This window comes from Heteronotia binoei, chromosome 7, assembly GCF_032191835.1.
Source record: "Heteronotia binoei isolate CCM8104 ecotype False Entrance Well chromosome 7, APGP_CSIRO_Hbin_v1, whole genome shotgun sequence".
Lineage (NCBI taxonomy): Eukaryota > Metazoa > Chordata > Lepidosauria > Squamata > Gekkonidae > Heteronotia > Heteronotia binoei.
Window position 1 is genome coordinate 47,902,146 of NC_083229.1, and position 27,871 is coordinate 47,930,016.

A 27,871-nucleotide genomic window follows, 5' to 3' on the forward strand; every position below is an offset into this window, starting at 1 on the left:
TTGTATACTTTTGAAATTAGTTTCTCATTGGCTCCAAGCAGAACTTTTCCCGTTTCTGTTTGTTCTTTCCTTATTCCTTCAGTTTTGATATTCTCCACCAAGCTTTTTATTTGTTGCATTTGAAACCAATCATATTTATGACTCAATTCTTCAGCAGTTTTCAGTTCTATTTTCCCACGTTGTATTTTTAATAATTGATTATATGACAGCCACTTTTCTTCGCCTTTCTTAGCCGTTATCTTTATCACTTCAGCTGGCACTATCCATAAAGGTCTTCTCTCATCTCCATATTTCTTATATTTTATTCATGTATTTAATAGGTTGCTTCTTATATAATGGTGAGAGAAAAGACCATCCATCCTCTTTTTTCCATAATATAAATATGCATGCCAGCCAAATTTATTTCCGTGACCTTCCAACACTAAAAGTTTTTTGTTTAACAATGTTATCCATTCTTTCATCCATACTAAACAAACTGCTTCATGATACAATTTTAAATCTGGTAGTTGAAATCCACCTCTCTCTTTTGCATCTGACAGGATTTTCATTTTAATCCTTGGCTTCTTCCCAGCCCACACAAATTCTGAAATTTTCCTACGCCATTTATCAAATTGTTTGGCATCCTTCACAATAGGAATAGTTTGAAACAAATACATTATTCTTGGTAGAATATTCATTTTTATTGCAGCTATTCTGCCCAGCAATGATAAATTAAGCTTGTTCCATTTTAGCATATCTTCATCCATTTTATGCCATAACTTCTCATAATTATTTTTAATTATGTTTTTCATTGTTATCTCCATCCCTAGGTACTTTACCTTGGAGGTAACTTCACAGCCTGTTAGTCTTTTTAATTCTTGTTGTCTGTTCATCTGCATATTCCTACACAGAATGTTAGATTTTTCTCTATTTATAGAAAGTCCCGCCACCTTCCCATATTCTTGTATTTTCATTAACAACAAAGGTGTAACTTGTATGGGGTTTTCATTTATAAACATTATATCATCAGCAAATGCTCTATATTTGTAAGTACATCCTTTTATTTGTAAGCCTTCTATATCTTTTTCTTTTTGAATCTGCATCAATAAAATTTCAAGAGTCATTATAAACAACAATGGTGAGAGCGGACAACCTTGTCTAGTACCTTTACTAATTTTCATTTCTTCTGTGAGATCTGCATTAACACACAGCCTTGCCCTTTGTTCAGAGTATATTGCTTTTATCATTCTTATAAAACTTTCTCCCAGCTCCATTTTATCCATTACCGCAAACATAAAGTTCCAGCTTAAATTGTCAAATGCTTTCTCTGCATCTGCAAAGAATAATGCTACTTCTTTTTCTGGATGTCTTTCATAATATTCTACAATATTTACAACAGTCCTAATATTGTCTCTTATTTGTCTTTTGGGAAGAAGCCCTGCTTGATCTTCCTTTATAAAGTTTATCAAATGTTGTTTAAGCCACTCTGCCAAGATTCTTGTAAATATTTTATAGTCATTATTTAATAACAAAATTGGTCTGTAATTTTTTACATTCGTGGCATCTCTATCTTCTTTAGGTATCAAGGAAATAACAGCTTCTTTCCATGTATTTGGTACATTCCCGTTTATTCTTATTATATTCATCAACTTCTGCAATTTGGGTATTAATTCGTCCTTAAAAGTTTTAAAATATTTAGCTGTATATCCATCTGGCCCGGGAGCTTTCCCATTTTTCATTGTGTTGATTGCTACTTCAATTTCTATCTTTTCAATTGGATCATTCAAAACTTTTTGCATATTTTCAGTTAGGGGCTATTTTTAACTTTTGTAAATATTCATCCATCTTCTCTTTCTTTACTTTAACACCTTTAAACAGTTCGGCATAGTACTTAAAAAATTCTCTTTTTATTCCCTCTTGAGTAACCACTTCTCTTTCATCTATCACAATTCTATTAATAATTTTATTTTCTCTCTTTTTCTTCAATTGCCAAGCCAAATACTTTCCCGCTTTATTTGCCCCTTCAAACGATTTCTGCTGAAGTCTTTTCAAATTCCATTCCACTTCTTTGAAATTTCCCTTAGAATTTTCTTTTTCCCTGGTCTTTTTCTCAGCTCGCCTTCTTTTTTCTTTATTTCATTTTGAATGTCCAACAACTGTTTTTCTTTTTTTCTTTTGTCTTTATTATTCAAAGTAATCAACACCCCTCTCATTACTGCTTTATAAGCATCCCAGACCGTCTGAAAAGCAATATCTTCTTTATCATTCACTTGGAAAAAGGCTTTAGTTTCCTTTTCTAGAAATGTCACTGTTTCTTTATTCTGTAGCAAATCTTCATTCAGTCTCCATCTTCTCAATTTCTTGGACAATTTTGTAATCCACATTATTGGGTTATGGTCGGCCCCAATTTTAGGTAAAATCTCTATCTTCCTTGTTATAAGACTTAAGTCTTTAGTTCCCCACAGCATGTCAATTCTGGAAAAAGTTTTATGTCTTGCTGAAAAAAAAGTGTAATCCCGTACTTCTGGATTAAATTTCGTCCATATAGCTTCTAAATTTTCTTGTTTAGCCAATTTCTTGTTTAGCCAAGACTTTGGCAATTTCCCTTCTTTCCCATCATTTTTTTCCCTCCAGATCTATCCAATGAGTTCTTAATTGTTCCATTAAAGTCTCCCATTAACAATACTTGATCCTAAGTCAGCTCTTCCAACTGTTGTGTAATGTCTTTAAAAAAGGCATCCTTTGCACCATTAGGCGCATACAGTCCCAATAACAACATTTTTTCTCCCATTTAATATTATCTCCGCTGCAACAAATCTTCCATCCTTATATTTAAATACTAATTTTGGATCCAATTCTTGTTTAATATATAAAACCACTCCCCTTTTCTTCTGTTCAGCTAGTGAAAAAAACTCTACTCCCAATTTTTTGTTCCATAAAAATTTATAATCCTTTTGTTTAATGTGTACTTCTTGAAAACAAATTATATTACAATTTTGTTTCTTAATCCAATGAAATGTTGCCCTTCTTTTTTGTGGTGAATTTAGTCCATTAACATTCCAAGACAATAATTTGTAGTCCATCATGGTGCAAATTCTTTATTTTCTTCAAAAAATCTATGCAACTCCTGAGCATTTGTAATTGTGACTCTTTTCCCCTAGAGTTCAAAGCTCAAACCTTCAGGTATTATCCATCTAAACCTTGTGCCATTGTCTTTCAGTTTTTCTGTCAACTTTTTGTATGTTCTCCTATCATTTATCACTTATTTATTTATTTATTTATTTATTTATTTATTTATTTATTTATTTATTTATATTAAGATTTATACCCCGCCCTTCTCACCTAGGTGTCTCAGGGCGGCTTACAACACAATAATTAAAACAATTTCAATTTAAACAATTAAACAATTAAAATACCATTAAACCATAATTTAGTAAAAACAAGATAGAGTAAAAACCGGCGGCCTATAGATACATTTTTTCATCCAGGATGTTTTGCATTGTCAGTTGATATCATAGGCCTGCCGGAAGAGGACTGTCTTACAGGCCCCGCGGAATTGCCCTAGATCCCGCAGGGCCCGCACCTCTTCCGGCAGTTGGTTCCACCAATAAGGTGCCGTTACTGAGTAGGCCCGATCCCTGGTGGATTTTAGGCGGGCCTCCTTTGGCCCGGGGACTACCAACAGGTTTTGTGAACCTGAACGTAGTACTCTCTGGGGAACGTGTGGGAAGAGACGGTCCCTAAGGTAGGCAGGTCCTAGGCCATATAGGGCTTTAAAGGTCATAACCAACACCTTATACCGGACTCGGAATATTACTGGCAGCCAGTGCAGACCCTGGAGCCCCGGTCGAATGTGCTCCCATCTTGGGAGCCCTAATAACAGCCGGGCAGCAGCGTTCTGCACCAACTGCAGTTTCCGGGTTCGGCACAGGGGTAGCCCCATGTAGAGGGCATTACAGTAGTCCAGCCTCGAGGTGACCGTAGCATGAATCACTGTTGCCAGGTCGTCACGTTCCAGGAAGGGGGCCAACTGCCTCGCCCGCCTAAGATGAAAAAAAGCGGACTTGGCAGTGGCTGCTATCTGAGCCTCCATCGTCAATGAAGGCTCCAACAGCACCCCCAGGCTCTTAACCCTGCCCGACGCTGTTAATGGAGCGCCGTCAAAAACTGGCAGGGGGAGTTCCCCTCCCGGGCCGCAGCGACCTAAGCAAAGGACCTCTGTCTTCGCCGGGTTCAGTTTCAGCCCACTCAGCCTAAGCCACCTAGCCACTGCCTGTAACGCCCGGTCCAGATTTTCTGGGGCGCAGGCGGGCCGGCCGTCCATAAGCAGATAGAGCTGGGTGTCATCAGCATACTGATGGCAACCCAGCCCATACCCTCGGGCCATCTGGGCAAGGGGGCGCATATAGATGTTAAATAACATCGGGGAAAGCACCGCCCCTTGAGGCACCCCGCACTCAAGCGTGTGTCTCCGGGACAGTTCCTCCCCAATCGCCACCCTTTGTCCCCGACCGTCAAGGAAAGAGGAAAGCCATTGCAAGGCCAACCCCTGAATCCCTGCGTCGGCAAGGCGGCACGCCAGGAGCCGATGGTCGACCATATCGAACGCTGCCGATAGGTCCAACAACATCAGCACCGCCGAGCCGCCTTGATCCAGATGTCGCCGAAGGTCATCCACCAGGGCGACCAGCACCGCCTCCGTCCCGTGGCCCGGGCGAAAACCAGACTGGTAGGGGTCGAGGACAGAAGCATCATCCAGGAAGCTCTGTAGCTGCAACGCCGCTGCCCTCTCTATAAGTTTGCCCAAAAAGGGCAAATTCGATACCGGCCGGTAGTGTGCCAATTCGGTCGGATCTAACGTTGTTTTCTTCAGGAGGGGACGGACCACCGCCTCTTTGAGCGCCGATGGAAAATGTCCCTCCAATAGGGATCTATTTATGATATCCCGTATAGGATATCTTAGCTCCCTCTGCCTTGGCAACTCTTTCATGATTCTCACTTTACTGCCTCCCACTATCAATGCCTTTTCAAAATTTTTATTCATGATCTTTCCCACCATTTCCTTTGTCATATATCTTATAACAACATCTCTTGGTAGATTATTTTTCTTGGCAAAAAGTGAATTCACTCTGTACATATAGTCATACATATTTTTAGTCTCATCAGGATCTTCTTCTAGGAATTCTGCAATTATTTTTATTATATATCCTTTCAGATCACCATCCTCCACTTCAGGTACTCCTCTCATATCTGAGTTTCCATCAATTTGCAGTCATGAATTGTCACTTTTTTTTGAATTTTCAACAAGGTGGAATCATATACTTTTATTTTTCCTTCTTAGGGGGGGAGGGGTGGGCTCCCTCTTGGGTATCTTGCCCCCCCAGGGAAAGTGTATGCGCAATACATAGCCTCTCCTTTCCCGGTGTAGTGAATGCCGCATGGTCACTGTCCGGCTATGCCTGGCAGATGGTCACTGCAATGGCCTCTCCTGCATTACTGTATCCGTGGCAACACCTTCCCGCTGGTCCCCCCCCCCCCCGTTTTTCACAGAGTTTGCCACGTCATGGTGCGACCGAATGTCCGGTGGTATAACCGGATGGGCAGGCTGGGCTCACCAACCTCGCCAGCCAAGAGAAGGAAAACTCTAACATCAAATCCAGGCAGATAGAGCTCGTTAATGTAACACCTACAACCTGGAGGACTCGCTGCCGGCGTCCCGGCTTACTGGGCCATGGAAGATGACCCCAAGGTGAAAGGGTGGAGCCAGTACTGCGCACACTGTGCTTCACCTAAAAATTCCTCTGCGCAGGCCTGAAGGGCATATCCACATCCTGCACCCTTCTTAAATCTTTGTTCGCAAAGTCAAGCAGAGAGAGAGAGTGAGAGATTTTTCCTTCTACTTCCTGCACTTTCTTAACTGTTTCCCCAGTTCCCTTTCTGAGATCTTCCATATCTTTTTAAAACTCTGCAATAATTTCTTCTTTTGATTCATCTATCATCTTCCTGACCCTCTCATCATTCTGGCTCCATTGCATCCAATTGTTCCTGTATTTTCTCCATTGAAAGAGCCCTTGTTCGGGGCTGCTTGGCTTCAGACATTTAAAAAAAAAACACCAAAAATTTTAATCTCACAAATTTCATATTCAGCTATCAGATTCAAGAGATTTGGGCTTACTTTTTATAATAAACTTTATTTCATCTTCCTCGGAGCTTCCTAGGCCAAGATGTGTATTTTTAAAACTTTTAAACCCTTCAAAAATAATGAATTTTTTAACCTCACCAATTTTTAATTTGACTATCAGGTTCAATAGATTAGGACTTGCCCTTTATGGCAAGCCCAATTTCGCCATCCTCTGAGCCCCCAAAGTTCATATATTTATTTTTAAAGTCTTTAAATTTTCCAAAATGGCAGCCGCAGCTTTTTATTATTTCTTATAATTTCTTTTTCCTTTTAAAAAATTCCAAGGAGCCCACAAATAATATGACCAATAGTACTTATCTTCTTACCCTCTTTTCAGTTGATTCCAACAATTTTTAATGTCCCAAATTCTTTTAAAAACAATGTTTTTAATTTAGCCTCCCAGCAATGGCCGCTGATGTTTCTCAATGGTATATATTCCTAGAGTAGGTTTTCTTTCTTTCTACTGCTTCCTGTTTTTGTTGCCACCAACTCACAAGGAGATCTCACAATACTTGACGTACTTCCTGTCTTGCTCAGATGTGCTGCAGGTCTGTTCCAGTATGACGATGTTGCTATTACTTCCAAACCGCAAGTAGACAAAACAATAAATTCCTTCTCACTTTTTAGCAGTTTTAACACTGTCCTTTATATTTATAAAATCCAAATTTCACCTCTTCCTTCTCTCTTCTTCCAAGCTTTCTATACTTTCTTTTCCTATCTTTTAATTTTGTCCCTTTAAGCTATAAATAGCTCCGGAATGAAAAAATAATCTTCTGTACCTTTTCTTCTGATTATCAAAGTTTCCACTGGTCTTTCAAAGCTTTAGATGTTTAGCAATGTCCAAGAAAGTTAGGATCCTGATGAGCTTATGCCAAATAAATGACTCTGGGCACTTCTGCAGACGACGACTATGCAACTTCCCCTGAGACCCTTCAAAGCCTCAAAGAAGTCCCCCTCCGGGGCTCCCTTTAAGCCAAGGTAAATCTCCTTAAAGTTTTCCGTGCGTGTCTTGGACTATTCTCTAATTGAGAAAAGTAGGCAGTAGGCATTGATTTGCCTTCCACTACCCCGAACAGAAGTTCCAGCCTGCTCCCGTTATGAGAGACAGCTCAGCTCGGCATTTTCCTCCCCCGGAAGTCCCAAAGGATAATACATTGTAGGGCATGATTTGGTTTATAGATAACACACACAAACACACACACATACATACCACTCTGCCAATATATATATATATATTTCTGAGTTGGAATTTTTTTGGGGGAATGCTTCATTATCTAAAAGATCAAGAATGAGTACTGATGAGTTCATTAAAACCATATGTATATTTAGTAGTGAAGTGTGGCCATACTGGCACAAAACAGATTTTCCTGCAAATGTGGGGAAACCCCTAGGTTTGTACTAAAATCTGAAATCTTAAAAAATGCATTAGGGTATAACACCCTCCAAGAAGGATTGTTCTGTGTGCAAATGCAGAGAATACACCTACTTCTTGTGCAGCTGTTAATGGCTGCAGCAGAGCACAGGAGCCATGCCAGCCGGTGCACGTGCACGTACTGAACCTGGAAGCTCCGTGGCCAAGCTCATCCTCACCCTCTAGAGCTGGCACTGGCTGTGTTAAGCAGCATTCACGAGCTGTGAACCTGGCTTTTAAAGGGAAGTGTAACCCCATCCAAGACAGGAGAGATGTTAAGAGCAACACTCCTCCAGAACCATCTTCTGGAACCTGCTTAAAAGCAGGACCAATGAAAGACAGTGTGCCATTACTCCCTCACTCCCAACTCATACAGCATCCCCAGAAGGATACCATAGTCAGTGGTATTAAAAGCTGCTGGGAATCTGTTCCTCTGTCATTGGCTCTTTCTACACTTGAAAAAGATCCTCTCATGGTGCGCATTTAAAAGTGTTCATCTACATTGCATACCGCTGTCACTTCTGTCTTGCTTTGCATTTTCTTAAGTTGTTTACACTCATTTCTTGAATTGGCACCAAAAGTGGTTTCACCCTGGAGTTGCTCTTCACTTTACAAGGGAACAGGAGTTTTCTGCAGGCGGATTCAATGCTCATAAAATCAGGATCAACCCTGAGTGTAGAAACAGCCATTGCCTCAGCAAAATAAGTTAGGTGAGCAGCTATAGCTGTTTCCATCCCAAACTCAGGTATTGCACTGAAATTATCTAGGTGATCATTTCCTTCATGATTTGAAGTTGCCCCCACTTTTTTGAGCACCTTGGGCAGCAAGAATAGAATGTTGGCATGAACTGTTGACACCAAGTAGTACTTCTTAAGGTCCAGAGATGTTTTCTTCAAGAAAGTCTCACACCTGTTTATTTCAAAGGATCTGGGACTACACCATCTAGCTCACAATTAGAGACAGTCAGTGGCAAAAGGAGAACATCACACTTCAGCAAGGTTCCAGGGGCCCACAAACCAGACACTGCAGCCTCTTCACTCAGACCTTCCCACCTAGCTGGCTTGTGCAGGAAGGCCACTTTAGTGTGCCATACAAAGCACCACAGCCCCTCTCAACACTGCTGGGGTGGCAGAGTGGTATCAAACGCCCCAACATACTCAGGAAATGCCAGCTGAGGCAATCTCCAAATGTTGAATGCAAATGGAGCAGCCAGGAAGACCTGACTTGACTCTCCCTCTCACACATGCCTCACTGACAAAGTTCCAGCCAAGTGCTTTGCAGCCCACCTTGTTGAGGGATTGCAGTAGAGTCGTTGTGGCTGTAGCCCAAATATAGCCCATGTAGTGTATCAGGAAATGTCATGCGACCCGACGGGGGGGGCAACTGGGCAGTCCCAGGAGCCCCAGCGCCGGGAGCCAGTCCCCGCCTATCTCCAGCTGTGGCGGGAAGTTCAACGGGGCTGGATTGGCCCGACCAACCCAGTAGGCTGTACCCGGGATTGTACATAAGCGGGACCCGGCCCGCGTGTTCGCTCTCTTGCAACGTGCTCCTAATAAACCATGTTGCCCTACTCTCGTCTCCGCTTCGAGTACGTTACACTGGCGACGAAGGTGGGATACTAGCCTCAGCGGCTACGACGGAGATCGGGGCAACAAGCGACTGCCGCCGCCATCATGGCCAACCAGGGCGGAATCACCGGCTACCTCGAGCCCTTCGACCCAACCAATCCAGAGGGATGGGAGTCCTACGCGGAGCGGGTCGAGTTCTACCTCCGGGCCAACAAGATCACTGACGCCGGAGCAAAGAGGGACGTTCTCATGAGCGTCTGCGGGCCTGCCACGTTCGAGATCGCCAAGGGTCTCTCGGCACCCGCCCGTCTGGCAGAGAAATCCTACGACGAGATCATCCGACTCCTCACGGGACACTTCTCACCACAGCCTTCGCGGGTGGCTCGCAGGTTCCTGTTCCACAAACGGGACCAGATCGCGGGCGAGTCCGCCGCGGACTACCTGGCGGCCCTCCGCAAACTCGCCGGGAACTGCAACCTCCCCCAACTGGAGGAAGCCCTGGCGGACAGATTCACGTGGGGCCTCCGCGACGAGAGGCTCCAGCAGAAGCTCTTCGCCAAAGAAGAGCTTACTCTCCAGGCCGCCTTCAGCGAAGCGGTGGCATGGGAACGAACCGCACGAACGTTTCCCCGGGCCAAGATGGAAGCTGCCCACCACGGAGAGCTGGACCACGACGGCCCCGAGGAGGAGGAAGCCCATCAGCTACGCCGCCCAGCCGGGACACCCAACAGAGCGACCCAACGCCCCCGAGCGACCGACCGACCACCAGCGTCGGAGAGAGCCCCGGCCACCAAGTGCGCCAGCTGCGGCGGCCCCCACGAGCGGAGAGACTGCCAGTACCGGACCTGGGACTGCAGGAGCTGCGGAAAGACCGGCCACATTGCCAGGGCTTGCCGAGCCAAGCCCAACCGCAGGAAGCCGACCACGTACCACGAGTCCGCGGAGTCCCACGCGGTAGACTCTACGTCCCTACAGGTACTGAACTTGCCCCACGATTCCCCCGATAAAATCAAAGTGGCGGTCCTTATAGAGGGGAACCCCTGCCAAATGGAGGTGGACTCAGGGTCCTCCATTTCCCTCATTGCGGAAGAAACCCTAAGAGAACTGTGTCCCCGCCAGCGGCTGCAACTTCGGCCGGCAGACTTCATACTCCGGGACTTCCAGAAGAACCCGGTGCAAATTGCGGGGTGGGCGCGGGTACAAGTCGAGCGGGGGTCCTTCCACGGCCCGCTGGACATCCTGGTGGTTAAGCGCCAGCTGGCCACCCTGCTAGGTCTGGCCTGGTTTAAACCCTTGGGAATCCGCATGGAGGGGGTGGGCCAGACCATAACGCCCCGGGGGTTCGGGGAGATTTGCAAGGAATTCCCCGAGGTATTCGATGGGTCCCTAGGGAGCTACCGGGGGCCGCCCATCTCCCTGCCCCTAGACCCCACGGTCAGACCGATTCGGCTCAAGGCCAGGAGGGTACCGTTCGCCTTGAAACCTAAGATTGAGGCAGAGTTAGACCGCCTCACGGCACAAGGCGTCCTCGAGCCGGTGGACTACGCCACCTGGGAAACCCCCATCGTTACCCCCATCAAGCCAAACGGGGAGGTGCGGATCTGTGCCGATTATAAATGCACCATAAACAAGGCACTACAGGACAACCCCTACCCAGTGCCGGTGGTGAGCCATGTCCTGGCCGCCCTAGCGGGGGCTAGGATATTTGGGAAGCTAGACCTGGCCCAGGCCTACCAGCAGCTCCCAGTAGACAATAAGACGGCGGAGGCCCCAACGATCGTGACCCACAGGGGGGCTTTCCGGGTAAAGAGGCTTCAGTTTGGGGTTAGCGTCGCTCCGGGGATTTTCCAGAGCCTAATGGACGCTCTCCTTAAAGGGATCCCAGGAGTCCAGCCGTTTTTCGACGACGTTTTAGTCGCCGCTCCGGACCCCGAAGAATTCGGCAACCACCTTCGAGAGGTGCTCCGCCGGTTCCAGGCAGCGGGGCTCAAGGTCAAGAGAGAGAAATGCTTGCTGGGGGTTCCACGGGTGGAGTTTCTGGGGTTCGCCGTTGACGCAGCAGGAATCCACCCCACGGAAGAAAAGACCCGAGCCATCGTGCAAGCCCCGGCTCCCACTTGTAAAGCGGAGCTCCAAAGCTTCTTGGGGGTGCTCAACTTTTACCACTCCTTCCTCCCCCACAAGGCAGCCCTGGCGGAGCCCCTCCACCGGCTGCTGGACAAAAAAGCCCCTTGGGTTTGGGGCAAACGACAGGCCGCGGCGTTTCAGGCGGTCAAGGACGTCCTGGTGTCCAATGCGGTGCTCCACCATTTTGACGAGGCCCTCCCCGTCATCCTGGCCTGCGATGCATCGCCGTATGGGGTGGGAGCAGTCCTGGGGCACCAGCTTCCGGACGGGAGGGAGGTACCGGTCGCATATTACTCCCGCACGCTCACTTCAGCCGAGCGCAACTACGCGCAGATAGATAAAGAGGCCCTGGCAATCGTGGCAGGGGTCCGGAAGTTCCATGAGTATCTATATGGGAGAGGGTTCACCATTGCCACGGACCACAAGCCCCTCTTAGGTCTACTGGCCCCAGACCGACAAACCCCCCAAATACTCTCACAGCGCGTGTTGAGGTGGAACCAATTCCTCAACTCATACACGTACACACTGGTTCATAGGGCCGGCAAGGCTATGGGACACGCGGATGCGCTTAGCCGTTTGCCGCTTCCGGAGACGGGTCCGGACCCCGCACCCGCACACCAGGTCATGATGATAGAGAGCCTCCCAGAGCCGCCCCTCCACGCAAAGGAGGTGGCCAAGGCCACCCAGAAACACAAGACACTGGCACGGGTGCTCGACTGGGTGGTGAGGGGGTGGCCAGAGGGAAACATGGGGGAAGAATTCAAGCCTTACAAGGCGAGGAGGGAGGAATTAGCCGCACACAAGGGCTGCATACTTTGGGGCAGTAGGGTAGTGATTCCACCCCCGCTCCAAAGGCGTGTTCTAGAATCCCTACACGAGACTCATCCCGGCATAGTGCGAATGAAGGCTCTGGCCAGGAGCTACGTCTGGTGGCCGGGAATGGACGGGGAGATCGAGGGCTGGGTCCGCGGGTGCCAGACCTGCCAGGAATCACGGCCCGAGCCGCCCAGCGCCCCCGTCACTAGGTGGGAGTCCACCCGGAAGCCATGGTCGAGACTCCATATCGACTTTGCGGGCCCATTCCAGGGGCAAACCTTCATCATAATGGTGGACTCCTACACTAAATGGCTGGAGGTCATCCCCGTAGGGTCCACCTCGTCCACAGCCGCGATCAGAGCTCTGCGCAGGGTCCTATGCACACATGGCATCCCGGACACCATAGTCTCTGATAACGGGGCCGCCTTCACCTCAGCAGACTTCCAGGCGTTCCTGCAAAGATATCTGATCAGGCACATAAGGTCGGCTCCCTTCCATCCGGCCACCAACGGCCAGGCGGAGCGGATGGTCCGCACAACAAAGGAGGCCCTCGGCCGAATTGTACAGGGGGACTGGGACCACAGGCTGGCCGCGTTCCTCTTCGATAATCGGATCACCCCTAACCCGGTCACAGGAGTCAGCCCGGCTGAGCTCCTCATGGGACGCAAACTCATAACCCGGCTGGACCGGCTGCATCCCGACCGAGCTTCAGACACCCGCGGGAGCCCCGAAGTCCGTGACGCCGCCCGGGGCTTCTTCGCGGGCGACCCAGTTTTCGCCCGAAACTATGCAAGGGGCCCCGATTGGGTGGCGGGGCGGGTACTGAGGGTAACCGGGTCCCGCCACTACGACATATCAACGGAGGGGGGCCAGGTACTACGGCGGCACATTGACCAGTTGAGGCGCCGCACCCTTCCAGAGGCCCCCACAGACGCGGACGAGGCTATATCCAGCGAGGAGCCTAACGGAGACCGCCTAGAGGACGCGATCCCAACATCCGTGATGCGGGCGCCGGAGGTACCGGAACCGACCGAGCCTGAGGGATCCGCTAAACCGGACGGGCCGCCCCCGTCCACTCCAGGACCTACCGAGGCACCATCCTCGGCGGCCGCGCCGCCGCCACCGGGACCCCCCAGACGGTCCACTCGGGAGCGCCGGCCCCCCGCATACTTACAGGACTTTGTACATTAACCAGGGGGGGAGGGGTGTAGTGTATCAGGAAATGTCATGCGACCCGACGGGGGGGGCAACTGGGCAGTCCCAGGAGCCCCAGCGCCGGGAGCCAGTCCCCGCCTATCTCCAGCTGTGGCGGGAAGTTCAACGGGGCTGGATTGGCCCGACCAACCCAGTAGGCTGTACCCGGGATTGTACATAAGCGGGACCCGGCCCGCGTGTTCGCTCTCTTGCAACGTGCTCCTAATAAACCATGTTGCCCTACTCTCGTCTCCGCTTCGAGTACGTTACAGCCCAGCACAGAGCTTCCAGGTCCAGAAGCAGGGAGGAGCAGAAGGTAGTCCAGAGATGAGCTGTAATTCCAGGGGATCTTCAGGTCCCACCTGGAGGCTGGCATCCCTTTTTGCAAGTGGCCCTGCTCATACCATTCAGAAATATATGGCCCAGGCAATTAGTGAATCTGCAAAAAGCATCTGACTTCACAGGCCAAGAGAATCCTTCAAGCAGCTGCTTGGTCCTGTCTCTTATGCCCTTCCTTCTCTTTCCTGTCATTCCTGCTCTCCCCATTAATGAGGGTCGATGCCAGAAAGTGATCTGAAGGTTCCACTAGATCTGCTTTTTCTTTTCTAATTTTATTATGACCAGTCTTGACTTGCCCATTAATACCACTATTATAGCCTGGCAAACAGGGGATACTGGAATTAAGTCATCTGTTTCTATTATTATTGGAAAGAGACAGTAGTGCAAAATGCAAGAGGCTGTAATCATGGAACCTGCCTTGAAGCTTCTTGGCTTTGGCACTGTGACTAGTGTTGTTGTTGTTGTTATATTGGTGATGGTGATTAGTATTGTTTGTTGTTCTTTCTCAAGGCATATCTACACAGAAGCATGTGCAATCCAGGGTTTTCAGTATAGTCCCATCTATATTATAGTAATGTACCAGATTCAGTATTTTAGGCTTTTAGTTTTAAAAGCACGTTTCTAGCCTTCATGGCTAAGAAAGGCTGACAGTGTATGGTGAAATCTCTTTCAGTATTCTTAGTATTATACAATTTAATGCCATAACCTGCAGGATGGCTCTTAAACCTGGGGGGAGGGGAGATCAGAAGGATTTCCAGAATCAGGACCAGGGGACAAGCACAACTCCTTTCTTTTTCCATGACATACACAGTGCAATTCTAAAGACAGTTACATCATTCTGAGTTCATTATAGTCAATGAGTTTAGAATTGCCCTGCATATTAATAAGTAAATAAGTAAATAGACCTATCTGGGCAATTAGAAAAAAACAGTTAGGCTACAAAATCCAGCTTTTCAGGGTGCAGAACTTAAGCCATGGACTCTGTAAAGTGTCACTCTCACATAGGGTTACCAGTCTCCAGATGGGGCCTGGAGATCTGCTTTTACAACTGATCTGCAGCTGGCAGAGATCAGCTCACCTGGAGAAAATGGTTGCTTTGAAAGGTGGGCTCTATGGCATTGAATTTTGATGAGGTCCCTCTCCTTCCCAAACCCCACCCTCTTCCAGATCCACCCTTAAAGTCTCCAAGTATTTTCCAACATAGACCTGGCAACACTACTCACAAGTGGTGGATGAGGTAGTTAACCTGTGTTAGGCCCATTGTAGACTGCAGATGAGGGTGCACTTGAATGAATCTCCTTCTGTATGAAAACAAAAACTCCATTGCAGGAAGAAAATAACATACTGAGAATTGTAATGAGAGTTCTCAACATGTCATAAAAAAAGAATGTTGAGATTTAAAGGGGCGGTTGAGATCAGTAGTTGTGGTAGTGTTCCCAGGTTTCAGTTAGCATACACCTGGAGGTTTGGGAGGCAGACTCAGAAGGCGGGCTGCTTTTAAAGAAAGCATGCTGTATAACAAAACACTTGTAAATGTGTAACTTAGCTCTCTGGACCCTAACCATGTATTAGAACTAGGATGACATCACAGGAAAAGGTGGGGTTTTGGTGTAGTGTGCTCGAAGTGATGTCATCAGAAAGGGTGGAGCTTGTGAAGTGTCATCACTTGACCTTTGACCTGGAAGTGACATTGCAGGACATGACATCACAAAAGTTTCCTGGCTCCACCCCAAGATCCTCAGATATTTCTTGAGTTGGACCTGGCAATCCTAACAGAAGTGGTGCCATACAAATCAGAGCTCAGATTGATACAACCATGGTTAGCAATGAGAAGCGTCTGTAGAACTGAGAGGCATGAAAAACTGTAAAGGATATTTCTGGTTTCTTTAGATGTTTTGCTGGATTTGCCACCATACAGAGATAGCAAATATGGGCTAAGGGGGAAAAATACCAAGTGTTAGATTGTGACATAAATTAAATTCTGTGCATAGAATTAGAAACCAGTTAACTTTCTTGGACAGCATCCCATATTTGAAAGACATTCTTCTTCGAGTTTGCTAAATGCTAAATTAAGGTCCTTCTGAAATTTCAAGCATTTTTGCAATTAGTACTACTCATTAAAATTCTTTCCTAGGCTTTATTGATATAAAGGCAAATGAGTAACAGCAGAGCAGTGTTTTATAAATACCATCAAGAGAACAGAATGAACAGAACAGAACCATGACTGGTATAGGAATTTTTAACAAATGCAATATCAATAGAAAACTTTTATCAAAAGATTGAATTGATTCTATTTAAATACGTGCACCTGCACAGACTGTGTTTTAAGTCTTTCCAGGGCTTTTTTTAGTAGAAAAAGCCCAGCAGGAACTCATTTGCATATTAGGCTGCACACCTCTGACATCACCATTGCTTTACATAGGGCTTTTTGTAGAAAAAAGCCAAGCAGGAATTGTTTGCATATTAGGCCACACCCCCTAGTGCCAAGCCAGCCAGAACTGCATTCCTGTGTGTTCCTGCTCAAAAAAAATGCCCTGACTCTTTCCCTGATGGGAGGGTTTCTCTCTGACCTATCCTGAACTGATGATTGAGTTCCCTTGCTTCCCACTATTTCCCTTACAGTCCCAATCATAATCCCAACCACTTCCTTGATGTTTATGGTTCTAATTCAGGATATCCAAATAGTGTTCTATCTTGTCTCTTCTTGGCAGGTGGTTATTGGGTTGATATCTCTTCCTAAAGGCAGGCAGCTCAGCATGTGCAAAGATCAACAAACGAAAATAAACACACCATGCCGTGGAATTCAATAAATCACAATAATTACTAAAATATAGTTCTGTATTACTTTATTGACCCATATTTACATAATAGTTGGTGCTGAAGAGTTTAGAGGTGGCTTTATTTTGAATACCCTGTTGTAACAGGAGTCTGAGACAACTCGAAGATAAAGACCATCAGATCTTGCGAAACAGCCTTTTTGAAACAGATGTTTACTAGGATTTCTGTAGATGGTGGATGAATGGATTGTGGACAAAATGAAAACTAACATCTAGCTGAAAATATTATTTATTTGGAATTTATGAAGACACTGTATTTGATCATGTTGGACTTTAACATTATGTGGATACTTATGTAAGGGAAGAATTACTGCATGCTTACAGTAATTTGTGAAAATATTTAAGTAATTGTGCATCAAAACATTACCATTTTTGATACTTCAATTGTTGGCATTTCTTTCTAGAATAATACAGGAATATATTTTGGCAATTATTGTGATTTATTGAATTTCTTGGCATGGTGGGTTTGTTTTTATTGGTTGATCTGTATCCACCGTGGTCCCTGTTTTCGTATTGCCTCAACATGCACATATTGCAAAGTCCAAATGCTGGTAGAGTTCGCAGCTTCAGATTGGGAAATTCCTGAAGATTTGGGAGTGGAACCCATGAAGGGTAGAATTTGGAGAGAGTGATGTGATGTCACAAAGTCCACCCACAGAAGTTCCATTTCCTTCAGGGGAACAGATATCTACAATCTGAAGATCACTTATAATTCCAGAAGAATTTTAGGCTCCACGTGGAGGCTAGCAGCCCTAGATGCTGGGTTTCAGTTTTTGTGGTAGCTCATACCACTAAACATGTGAACTCATTTGTTAACTACCAAATTTAAAAGCTGAATTTGTTATGAGTGTTACTGGGGTTTCAGATGAGCTGACTAGTAGTTTTGCTATATTCTTTCCCATTTTTACAAAATATTCCCATGCTTGTGTGCATGTGTATATATGTGATTTAAAATTATTGCTACTCACCTCAAAACTTTAGAATAAGAAATGCCCGAAAGTTAAGTAAGTTAATATATTTTCAATACCACTTCTGTAGCCACAGCTGTAAATACATAAATGAAATAACACTGAACTCATTTTCATTGATATTAAATTTCTAACTTGTAACAGCAGATGAAACTCTGCCATTTGCCATTTCAACATGATAAAAGTAGATTGAACTATTATGAAATATGTCTGTTTGTTCTCTAATAAATTTCACTCTAAAATCTAAGTGGAGCAGAGGAAAAGGGCATTTTATTCATGCAAGTACCTTGAAAAGAAGAACATTTGTAATACTTTCATCAGTTTAAGGCAAGGGGCTGTACTGTTTCAGTTTAATTAATGGAAGGGAACTGTCTCTCTGGTAGCAAAATGAATATATGGGTTGATTGCCAACTCTGGCTGAGAAAATGGAAGCTGAGTCTAGGCCTGGCAGAATTTGGGTATGTGAGGGACCTCAGCTGTGTATAATGCCATAGGTGGATCCAATGCAGCCATTTTCTCCAGGGGAACTGATCCCTTGACTAGGAGGGCGGGATACAAATGGAATAAAATAAATAAATAAAATAAATATAGTCTAGAGATCAATTGTAATTCTGAGAAATCTTCGGCCTCCTGAGAGAAGTTGGCAACCCTAGTTGGATCTCATGAACAGTGACCAGAATAAGTTAACAGAAATAGTGAAATCCTGTCCCTTCTCCCTCTCCCAAAAGCTGCTTTTGAGAATGAAGATCTTTGGAAACAGAATGGGACACAGAGCAGGCAAAATCGACTGTGGTTCTGCAAAGCTAGCAAGAGCTGAAAGAATTTTCTGCCACTTTCTGATCCTGCCTGCAGTTCTTCGCCTCATGGTTTTCTATTCAACTTGGACAGATCATAGATGTACTGCACTCCTTTCCCCATATGACATCCACACTGCTGGGTTTTGGACTGAATAAAGGGTTCCCCTTTTTGAAGCAACAAAATGTGTCCATGCATAACATTAATGTCTCTGAAAGAAAGAACTGATAGGAAAGATTTCAAACAGAAGGGCCGTAGCCAAGATTTGGAAGGTTGAGGGGCCTATAAATTTTTCAGGGAGCACTCAGCAGCCCCACCCCATAGCCTTCCCTCCCACTCACTTCAAATAAAACTGCCCTACATGATTTGGGTGATGGGGAAGGGAGGGCAGCAGCTACTAGAGCACTGACTGAACTTGGCAGGCGCTGCAGAGGGAAACTAATGAGTGTTTTTCCTTGGCTTTAAGGGGGGGGTCCCCCCCCATTAAAGCCAAAAAAAAAAAGGCAATTCCCCTCTCCTGCACTGGCTGAACTCGGCCGGGGCTGTAGAGGGAAACTGACAAGTGTTTTTCCTTGGCTTTAAAGGGTGGGGGGAATCCCCCCCCCCCTTAAAGCCAAGGAAAAACAGTGGTTCCTGCACTGGCTGAACTGGGCCCAGGCTACAGAGAGAAACTGATAAGTATTTTTCCTTGGCTTTAAGGGGAGGGGGGAGTCCCCCCCTTAAAGCCACGATAAAAAGGCGATTCCTCTCTCCTGCACTGGCTGAACTCGGTCCACTCTGCAGAGGGAAACTGACAAGTGCTTTTCCTTGGCTTTAAAGGGTGGCGGGGGGGACTCCCTTTCCCCTTAAAGCCAAGGAAAAACGGCAATTCCTGCACTGGCTGAACTGGGCCCGGGCTGCAGAGGGAAACTGGCAAGTATTTTTCCTTGGCTTTAAGGGGAAAGGGAGTCCCCCCCCCCCTTAAAGCCAAGGGGAAAAGGGTGATTCCCCTCTCCTGCATTGGCTGAACTCGGCCGGTGCTGCAGAGGGAAACTGACAAGTGTTTTTCCTTTGTTTTAAAGCCAAGGAAAAATGGCGATTCCTCTTTCCAGCGCTGGCAGCAAAACTCCACAGGCTGGGCCTGGTGCAAGGAAGGAAGGGACTGCCCTCCCTTCCCTGCCACTCAAATAGTGCACGCGGGCTGATGGGCAGCAGAAGCAGTCCCAGCCTTCCGTGCCAGTTAAAGGGCCCATGGATCAGCTGATTGGCGGGTGCTTTAACTGGCTGGGGAATGCTTCTGCCACTCACCCCCGCATAGGATTTGGGTGCCAGGGAAGGGAGGATGGCAGGAAGGACACCAGAGGCCCTGGGGGATGATAGGGGCCCAAAGTTAGGTGGCCTCATCCAGAAGTGGGGGGCTGCGCCCCCACAGGCCCCGTCGTATCTACGGGCCTGCCAAACAGTAACACAGACCACATCAGTCACTGAGCTTGAAAAGCAGTAGCACAAAGATGCCTTTCCCTGCAGATTCTGTGTAACTGCAAGGGAATAGATATCAGATCTGGGGAACCCCAACCCAGCTTGCAAAATAGCATGTAGTTTAGTGCTAAGACACTAACAGGATCTTCCTAAACCAGAATCTATCCAAACCTCTCTCTCTCACACACACACACAGAGAGAGAGAGAGAGAGAGAGAGAGAGAGAGAGAGAGAGAGCCTCTCAAGGTACTATTGCAATTATATTTTTGAAGACATACCTGTTTAAAAATTTAAAACCAGATTATCATGCTATAGAATCAAAAAATATTCCTTAATGTATCACATCTGAGACTTGGACATAACAATTGAGTGGATTTATTTTAATGTAATAGCTGAATAATAAATAAAGTGCTATGTGCAAGAGGGATGAGATTCTATTAAGAACAGATTGTGGAAGAATAAATGATAAGTGCTTCTGTATTTTTTTCATCAAGAGCTATTCCTTGTTGCACATTTTTTGTTTTATGCATCTATATAGAGCTCTTAATAATTAAAGCATTCCTGTCTGACAGAGTCTAGATTAGATGATATCTCATCCAATAATTCCTGTCACAGTTTAAATATTTTGCAAAAAAAAAAACAAAACCCAACAACCCTGATGTAGAGGATAGTTCTGATCAAAATGACTCCAAAGATCTTTATACATCATTGTAGATTTGCCCTGATTTGTTTTTGAGACCGTCTAAATATTCAGTATGAACAATTTCTCCTTGTACTTGTAAAGCAAATATTATATGACTGAATATGACAAAAAAGTTGGATGGAAAAAAATAGAAACCTGTGAAAACAGCTGTCTTTCAAGCAGACTAAAATGCATAGAAGTTCCTTATTTATTTCTTTTAATTGCCTTTTGTGAAGAATTTTAGTTCTCCAATTTTTGTATTACATATGTGTGTTTATTAATTAATTAAAATCATTTTATGCTGCCTTTCCACTTGATCAGGGTTCACAAGGCAGCAAACATAAAATATTTTAAATGAACAATTAAAATGCATTTAAAATTATAAAATAATTCTATTAAAACACATAAAAACAACACCAGAAGGTGTTCAGAAATGGAAAGTTTGGTGTAGTGTTTAAGTGCATGGACTCTTATTTGGGAGAGACGGGTTTGATTCCCCACTCCTCCACTTGCACCTGCTGGAATGGCCTTGGGTTAGCCATAGCTCTGGCAGAGGTTGTCCTTGAAAGGGCAGATGCTGTGAGAGTCCTCTTAGACCCACCCATTTCACAGGGTGTCTGTTGTGGGGGGAGAAGATATTGGAGATTGTAAACCGCTCTGAGTCTCTGATTCAGAGAGAAGGGTGGGGTATAAATCTGAAATTCTTCTTCTTCCCCCATTTCTTTATTCACATTTATTCTCCTTTCTCTCCCTTTATTTTCCTTTATTTCCTTTTATTCCCATTTCTTTATTTTCCTTTCTTTCCATTTCTTCTCCAATTTATTTCCCTTTCTTTCCATTTCTCCCCCTTTCTTTATTTCCATTTCTTCCCACATTTCTGTATTCCCCTTTCTTCCCCCTTTCTTTCCCCATGTCTTTATTTTCCTTTATTCCCCTTTCTTCCCCCCATTTCTTTATTTTGCTTTCATCCTCCATTTCTGTTTTATTTCTCAATCCTCCCATCATTTCTTTATTTTCCTTTATTATTCTTTCTTCCCTGCATTTCATGTGGGTGCCTTTAAAGGTCTGCTGGGAGCAGCTGCAGTTTCTACATGAAGGGAGGGAGGGATGGCAGGGGTGGGAGCCAGCTACCACCAGTTCAATTTACACTTGATTATCCCACATGGTGTGACCTAATATGCTAATATAAGGGGATGTGGTCTAATATGCTAATGATTTCCTGCTGGGCTTTTTCTACCAAAAAAAAAGCCCTGGACCAAGGCATTTGCCTAGGGCGGTGGGCCAGGTGTGTATGTGTGTGTGTGCCGAATTAGGCTCTCCTCACATTACTTCAAATAGAAATAACAATTATTTGCATTAATTTTGCTGACCTGAATTGTTCTCCCTCAGCGGAGCACTGTTTTTTAAACTGATATTTTGTATGGCCCACAAGTGATGTTATGTATATCCAAATGGCCCTTGGCAGAAGTACTGACCGAAGAAAGCAGACAAGAGAGAATGAAACAGACAACAGCCTGTTGCTGAAGGGCCTGATAGGAGTTCTCTGGGGGTCAAATCTGGCCCGCGGGCCTTATGTTTGATACCCCTGGACTGGATTGTGGGATTTTTATGAGCCTGAACCTGGTGCAAGAAAACAGTACAAATATTTTAAAGATCATTGGTCTAATCTGCACAATGGGAATGCAAAATAATTATTGGGATTTGGGCTGAAATTCTAGAGATGAGAAAATCATTCTACTTTCCCTTTAAGCCACAGAGTGGGAGTTCCTGCTGCCTACTGCAACATACAAAAACATCCAGTGATGACTAGTTATTGATTTTGAAAGCACACACAAAGAGCATCTCAACAACTCCAAGTCATCCTGTTGGAAGTTTAGCTAGCTGCTCTCACTTGCAAAAGCCAAACTTACTCAAAATAGGCATAGTTCAGCACTTCTAACTTGACATAGGATACAAAATGAAAGAAGGTGATGTACTCAAGTCTAGACCAAGGGAGTAAAATGTCTGGCCTGCAGGCCAGAACTGGCCCGTCCAGGGTTTTAATCAGGCCTGTGGTTCTTTCTCTTCCTTCCCCTCCTGTCCTCACCCTTTGAAACTCTGAAACTGCCAAAGTTCCCAGCTCTTTCTGCTTTGCTGGCTGCAGCAGGCAGCTCTTTTGGGCTTGCAAAGCTGCAAAGAAAATGCAGAATAGATTTTCCATTAAGATCTCTGCATCCAGAGAGATGGTCTATAAGGACCAGAGACCTTAATGGAAAATCCATTCCATCTTTTCCTTGCAACTTTGTCTGGGCTGCAATGGTTTCAATGGAGTGGAGCTCAGTTTCATTTTCCAGTATTCCTATAGTGAAGTGAAGCTGTTGCTTCCTGGAATTGTGTCCATGAAAATGAAGGGTTGATGCTTTGAGCCAGCTTGTTTCTGCTGAATGGATCCGGGTGCCTAGTGAGTACTCTAACCTGGGAACCCACAGCCAAAGGAGGATATTACACTGGAAAGCCATTGTCAATCTGAGTAGACTAAGATGGGGTGGGGGAAGAAGCTTACAATGCCCAGCCACTTCATGTTTCCTAGACTCAGTGCATTTTATATTTTTAGTTTCTGCTGTGATCCTTGTGTTTTTTCTTGATGTTTTATTTTACAAATTGCATTGCTAAATCCCACTCCACATATCCATTTTAAACAAAATATTGCAAGAATTTTAAGTGTGTTTGTATTTTAAGTTTTAAAAAATCTTTGTGTTTGTCTGTGTCCTTTATAATGTTTATACCTCCACCACCAGGCATTATATTTTACGACACACATGTCCCAGCCCCACAAAGTCCCATTTATGTCAGATCCCTCCCTCCTAACAAATGGTTCAACACCTGTGAAAGACCATGTATTACAAATTAAGTTATCATGTAGCAATTGAGAGGTGAATGTCTATTGAAGATATATTTGCATTTACTTTAATCTTTGAAAAAGCCTTACTTATTTAAACCTCAGATTAATTCATTCTGAGTTTAACTAATCTTTGTTCAGGCCAGATTCACAACTTTATGACTATTGTTTGTCCTTTCATCAAGCCTCGTGTACCTTTCCTTAGATGTCCACAAAATGTGACTGCTCACAAAATCATTTTACCTGCTCAGATTTATCCATGACAAAGAATTTGTTTTTTATACCTTGTTTTTCTCCATCTTATGGAGTCTCAAAGTAGCTTCTGATTCCCTTCTCTTCCACTCTCCACAACAGGCATGTTGTGAGCATTTTGAGAGAACTGTGACCGGTCCAAGGTCACCCAGCAGACTTCATGTGGAGGAGTAGGGAATCAAACCCAGTTCTCCAAATTACAGTCCACTGTTCATAATCACTATACCACACTGGCTCTCTAACAATCATTTACAGCATACAGAAGGAATCCCAAATAAGAATGACTGCAAGAATATTTTGCAGCAAATAAATGCTGACAGATAAATGAAGGTCTGTTCATTCCAGATCATGTCTTGCTGCCTTCCACTGTCTGCTACACTTACTTTAAGGATTATCAACCATTGCTCTTCTTTTCTGTATAGTCACAGCCCAGGAACATGTGCTCTGTCTCTCCCTCTGCCCTTTGTCACAGGCTGGAAAACCTATTTCTGCAGTTCAGTTCACTTGAAATTTTTGTATGATTATAGCACAAGCATGTTTTCCAGCCTTACAAGTGCTAGTAAAGTTGACAGTCATGGATCCACAGTCATGAATCTAAAAGTAAAAGACTGACTATCAAACTAAAATATGTGGTTGCAGACATAATGCCTTTTGTGGGAGGATGATTTAGATACATACGTGGGTGACAATTCAATACATGTGATTGAAGAATGGGCATGCGCACATATGAATGCCATGGAATAGAGGTTATGCATGCATGCACCTATGCAGTTCAGATGCTATATATAGTATTGGACTTCCTGTTTGGCTGGAAGACAGTCTGCAGCTCCCTAACAGAGGGGGATTTTATTGTCACTGTTCAGGGTATTAAAGACCCCTGATAAGGTCTATGCTCATTAACCCTAGGCAAGGGTTAACCCAAGACGACTTATCTTCCTTTAATGCTGTTGATATCGAACTGGAGCAGTCAGGGAGCTGACTCCTTCATTTCTTGATGTCCGGCAATGGAATGTCAACCATCGTCTGCAGTGACTCTAAAGTGACTTCGGTCACTTAAGGCTGTCGGAATCCAAGCACGCTAGAAGGACTGATTTTAATTGCAAGAAAATAGCAGCCGGGGGAGTTGAGAACATCTAAAAGGTAGACTCATCATTCTTATCTTCACTCTGAGAGACTTTGAATATAGTTTAAACACTGAGTGGATTAATAACAGACGAAGGCAAAGCATAATTGAATGGAAAAAAAACTTTTACCTTGTTAAGCTGAGCTCTGTGGCTTTGGATGTGAACAACAGCAAAAAAAAAAAAAAACCTTTCAAGATAAGAGTGAAAGTTGGCAATGGGAGGCTGGTGACGCAGAAGAAAGAAAAGAGAGTTGCCGTGTATATATGCCCATAAACTGCAGAACCTAGAATGAACTGAGCTGAGTGGGGGCACAGCAGGAAAAGAATTCAGCTTGGGAAAACTGAACGCCGTAAAAACAATTGCCTTCAAAGATATTTTGGAGAAAGGACATATTGTTGTGAATTTTTGTGGTTGCGGTTTCTTCATGCAGCTCAAAAAACTGCGAGATTAGACACGAGATCAGTCTAAGCTGTGACAGGAAGTGAAACTAAAAGGGGCTGGACAATAAATCAGAGCCTATAAGGACAACAAGAGCTGTGACATCCGACCTTTGAACTAGGAAGGAATTGAGTCCAAGACTCAGATCAAGAAAGACGAAGAGAGACCTCTCTAGGCTGGAACTGTACCATAGAGAAATAACGATTGCCATTTTAAAAGGGAGAAAAACTGTCAAAATTGTTAAAATTCAATATCTTTGCTCAGGAAGAAGGGAGAAAAACGAAACTAGTCTCATCTGAAAGAACTGGCTCTAAGCTATTGGATTGGATGCTAAATTTTATGTGGGGATTTTTTTAAGGTTTGGTGATTTTTTATATGTCAGTAGAAAGAACAACACGTGCAAGAGCCCAATCATTTGACAAGATGCAGGCTCAATTTGACGCTCTGGAGGCAAAAATGTTAAAAGCTATGGACAAATTGCATTTGGCAATAAAAAAGATATTAAAAAAGAAGTTGGAGACCTTAAGAAGGAGATAGAGAATTTTAAGGAAGAGACTCAAAATAAAGTGAAAGAGGTAGAGATGAAAGTAGATACACAGGCCTCTGCCTTGCTAAAAATTCAAGAAAAGGTCATAATACACGACTGTAAGTTGCTGGAGTCACAAGTGCGTCTAAGAGGGGTACCTGAAAAAGAAGACACAGACTTAAAAGGCTATATGGTGGATATCATCACTGAGTACATAGAAGAAGACCCTGACAGATTTAAGAGTATGTTGGAGGGTGCCTACAGAGTCAACTCAGTTTATGCGAAAAATAAAGGTCTGCCAAGAGACATCGTCATAAGATTAAGATCAAAAGAAGTGGCAGAGAAAATTTTGAGGAAAGGGTACCAAAAAGCCTGGGCAATAGAAGGGAGCAGAGTTAAAATAATGAAAGAGCTACCAAGAGAAGTGATCAGCGATAGGAAAAAGTACAAGAAGCTAACCGATCAGTTGCGTGCAGAGGGCACAAGATATAGATGGATAATACCAGAGGGTCTTGGATTTGAACAAAATGGCAAAAGGATTACAATAAGAAGCGAACAAGAGATGCATAGCTTTTTTGAAGAAAATAAAGAACCAACATCATAATGGAGTACAAATTACTATCTTGGAATATAAATGGACTAAATTCACCACAGAAAAGAAGGAGAACATTTCATTGGATTAAAAAGCAAAAATGTAATATAATTTGTTTACAGGAAGTTCATATACAACGCAAGGACAGTAAATTTTTGTGGAATAGAAATTTGGGGTTGGAATTTTTTTCACTAGCAGAGCAAAAGAAAAGAGGGGTGGTTTTTTACATTAAAGAACAACTTGACCCAAAATTAATCTTTAAAGACAAAGAAGGAAGATACATTGCTGTTGAGGTGACGATAGAGGCGAAAAAAACGTTACTACTAGGACTCTATGCACCCAATGGAGCGAAAGACAAATTCTTTAAAGACATAAATAGACAAATGGACGAAGAGACTTATGACCAGGTATTGATGATGGGTGATTTTAATGGGACAATACAAAATAACCTTGACAGATCAAGTCCAAAGAAGAATGATAAAGAAGGGAAGCTGCCCAATTCTTTCTTTGAGTTGATTAAACAGGAAAATCTAGAAGACATTTGGAGAAAGTTCAACCCTGAGGTAAGAGACTATACATTTTTCTCAGCAAGGCATAATTCTTTTTCCAGAATTGACATGTTGTGGGGTTCCCAAGGCTTGGGCCTCATAACAAAAAAAATTGAGATTCTTCCAAAGGTTTGGGCGGACCATAATCCAATATGCTGGTCAACAAAATTGCAAAGAAAATCAAGAAGATGGAGAATTAATGAGGATTTACTACAAAATAAAGACACTGTATCATTCTTAGAAAAGGAGACTGCAGCATTCTTCCAAATAAATGAAACGGATGATATGGAATATCCAACAGTATGGGACACTTATAAAGCAGTAATGAGGGGTATATTAATTACATTGAATAATAAAGACAAAAGAGCAAGAGAAGAAAGGCTGTCAGCACTGCAAAATGAAATAGATAAAAAAGAAAAGGACTTAAAAAAAAGACCAGGGAAGAAAAAATTAATAAAAGAAATTACGATATTACAATCCCAAGTTAAACATTTGCTGAATAAAGAATTAGAATGGAATTTAAAAAATTTGAAACAGAAATCGTTTGAAAGTGCAAACAAACCTGGTAAATACCTGGCCTGGCAATTAAAAAAAAGGAAAGAAAATAAGACTATAAATAAAATCATGGCAAATGGGAAAACAGTAGTGGATCAAGAAGGAATTAAAAGAGAATTCTTTAAATACTATGCAAATTTATTCAAGGGTGTGAATGTAAGTAAAGAAAAAGTGGAAGAGTATCTACGAAACATTCAGGTGGCACCTTTGACGGAACATATGAAAAAGATATTAAATGACCCAATAGAGAAAATTGAAATAGAAGCAGCAATAAAAGCAATGCAAGAGGGTAAAGCTCCAGGGCCAGATGGATTCACGTCAAAATTTTACAAATCTCTCAAGGATGAATTAACACCCAAACTGTTGAAGTTGTTAAACACGATAAGAGAAGAAGGGAAAATCCCAAAGACCTGGAGGGAAGCTGTAATCTCTCTGATTCCTAAGGAAGATAAAGATAGCACAAACGTAAAAAATTATAGACCAATCTCATTGTTGAATAATGACTATAAGATCTATACAAGAATTTTAGCAGAGCGACTGAAACAATACCTGACCAACTTTATAAACAAAGACCAAGCGGGATTTCTTCCTAAAAGACAAATAA

The 27,871-nt window shown here is 44.0% G+C and overlaps 1 protein-coding gene across 1 annotated transcript in view; it reads left to right on the forward strand.

Annotated features, from left to right (window-relative positions):
• Positions 1–9,268: 9,268 nt before the first annotated feature.
• Positions 9,269–27,871, forward strand: part of LOC132575517 (uncharacterized protein K02A2.6-like) — a gene marked incomplete at its 5' end in the record, with an annotated part of 39,099 nt that continues 20,496 nt past the window's right edge. The window contains 4 exons of the mRNA XM_060244332.1: positions 9,269–9,598; positions 10,151–11,263; positions 11,393–11,832; positions 11,992–12,604. Of these exons, the coding sequence (XP_060100315.1) occupies positions 9,269–9,598; positions 10,151–11,263; positions 11,393–11,832; positions 11,992–12,604 (2,496 nt within the window). The remainder of the gene's footprint in view (positions 9,599–10,150; positions 11,264–11,392; positions 11,833–11,991; positions 12,605–27,871) is intronic.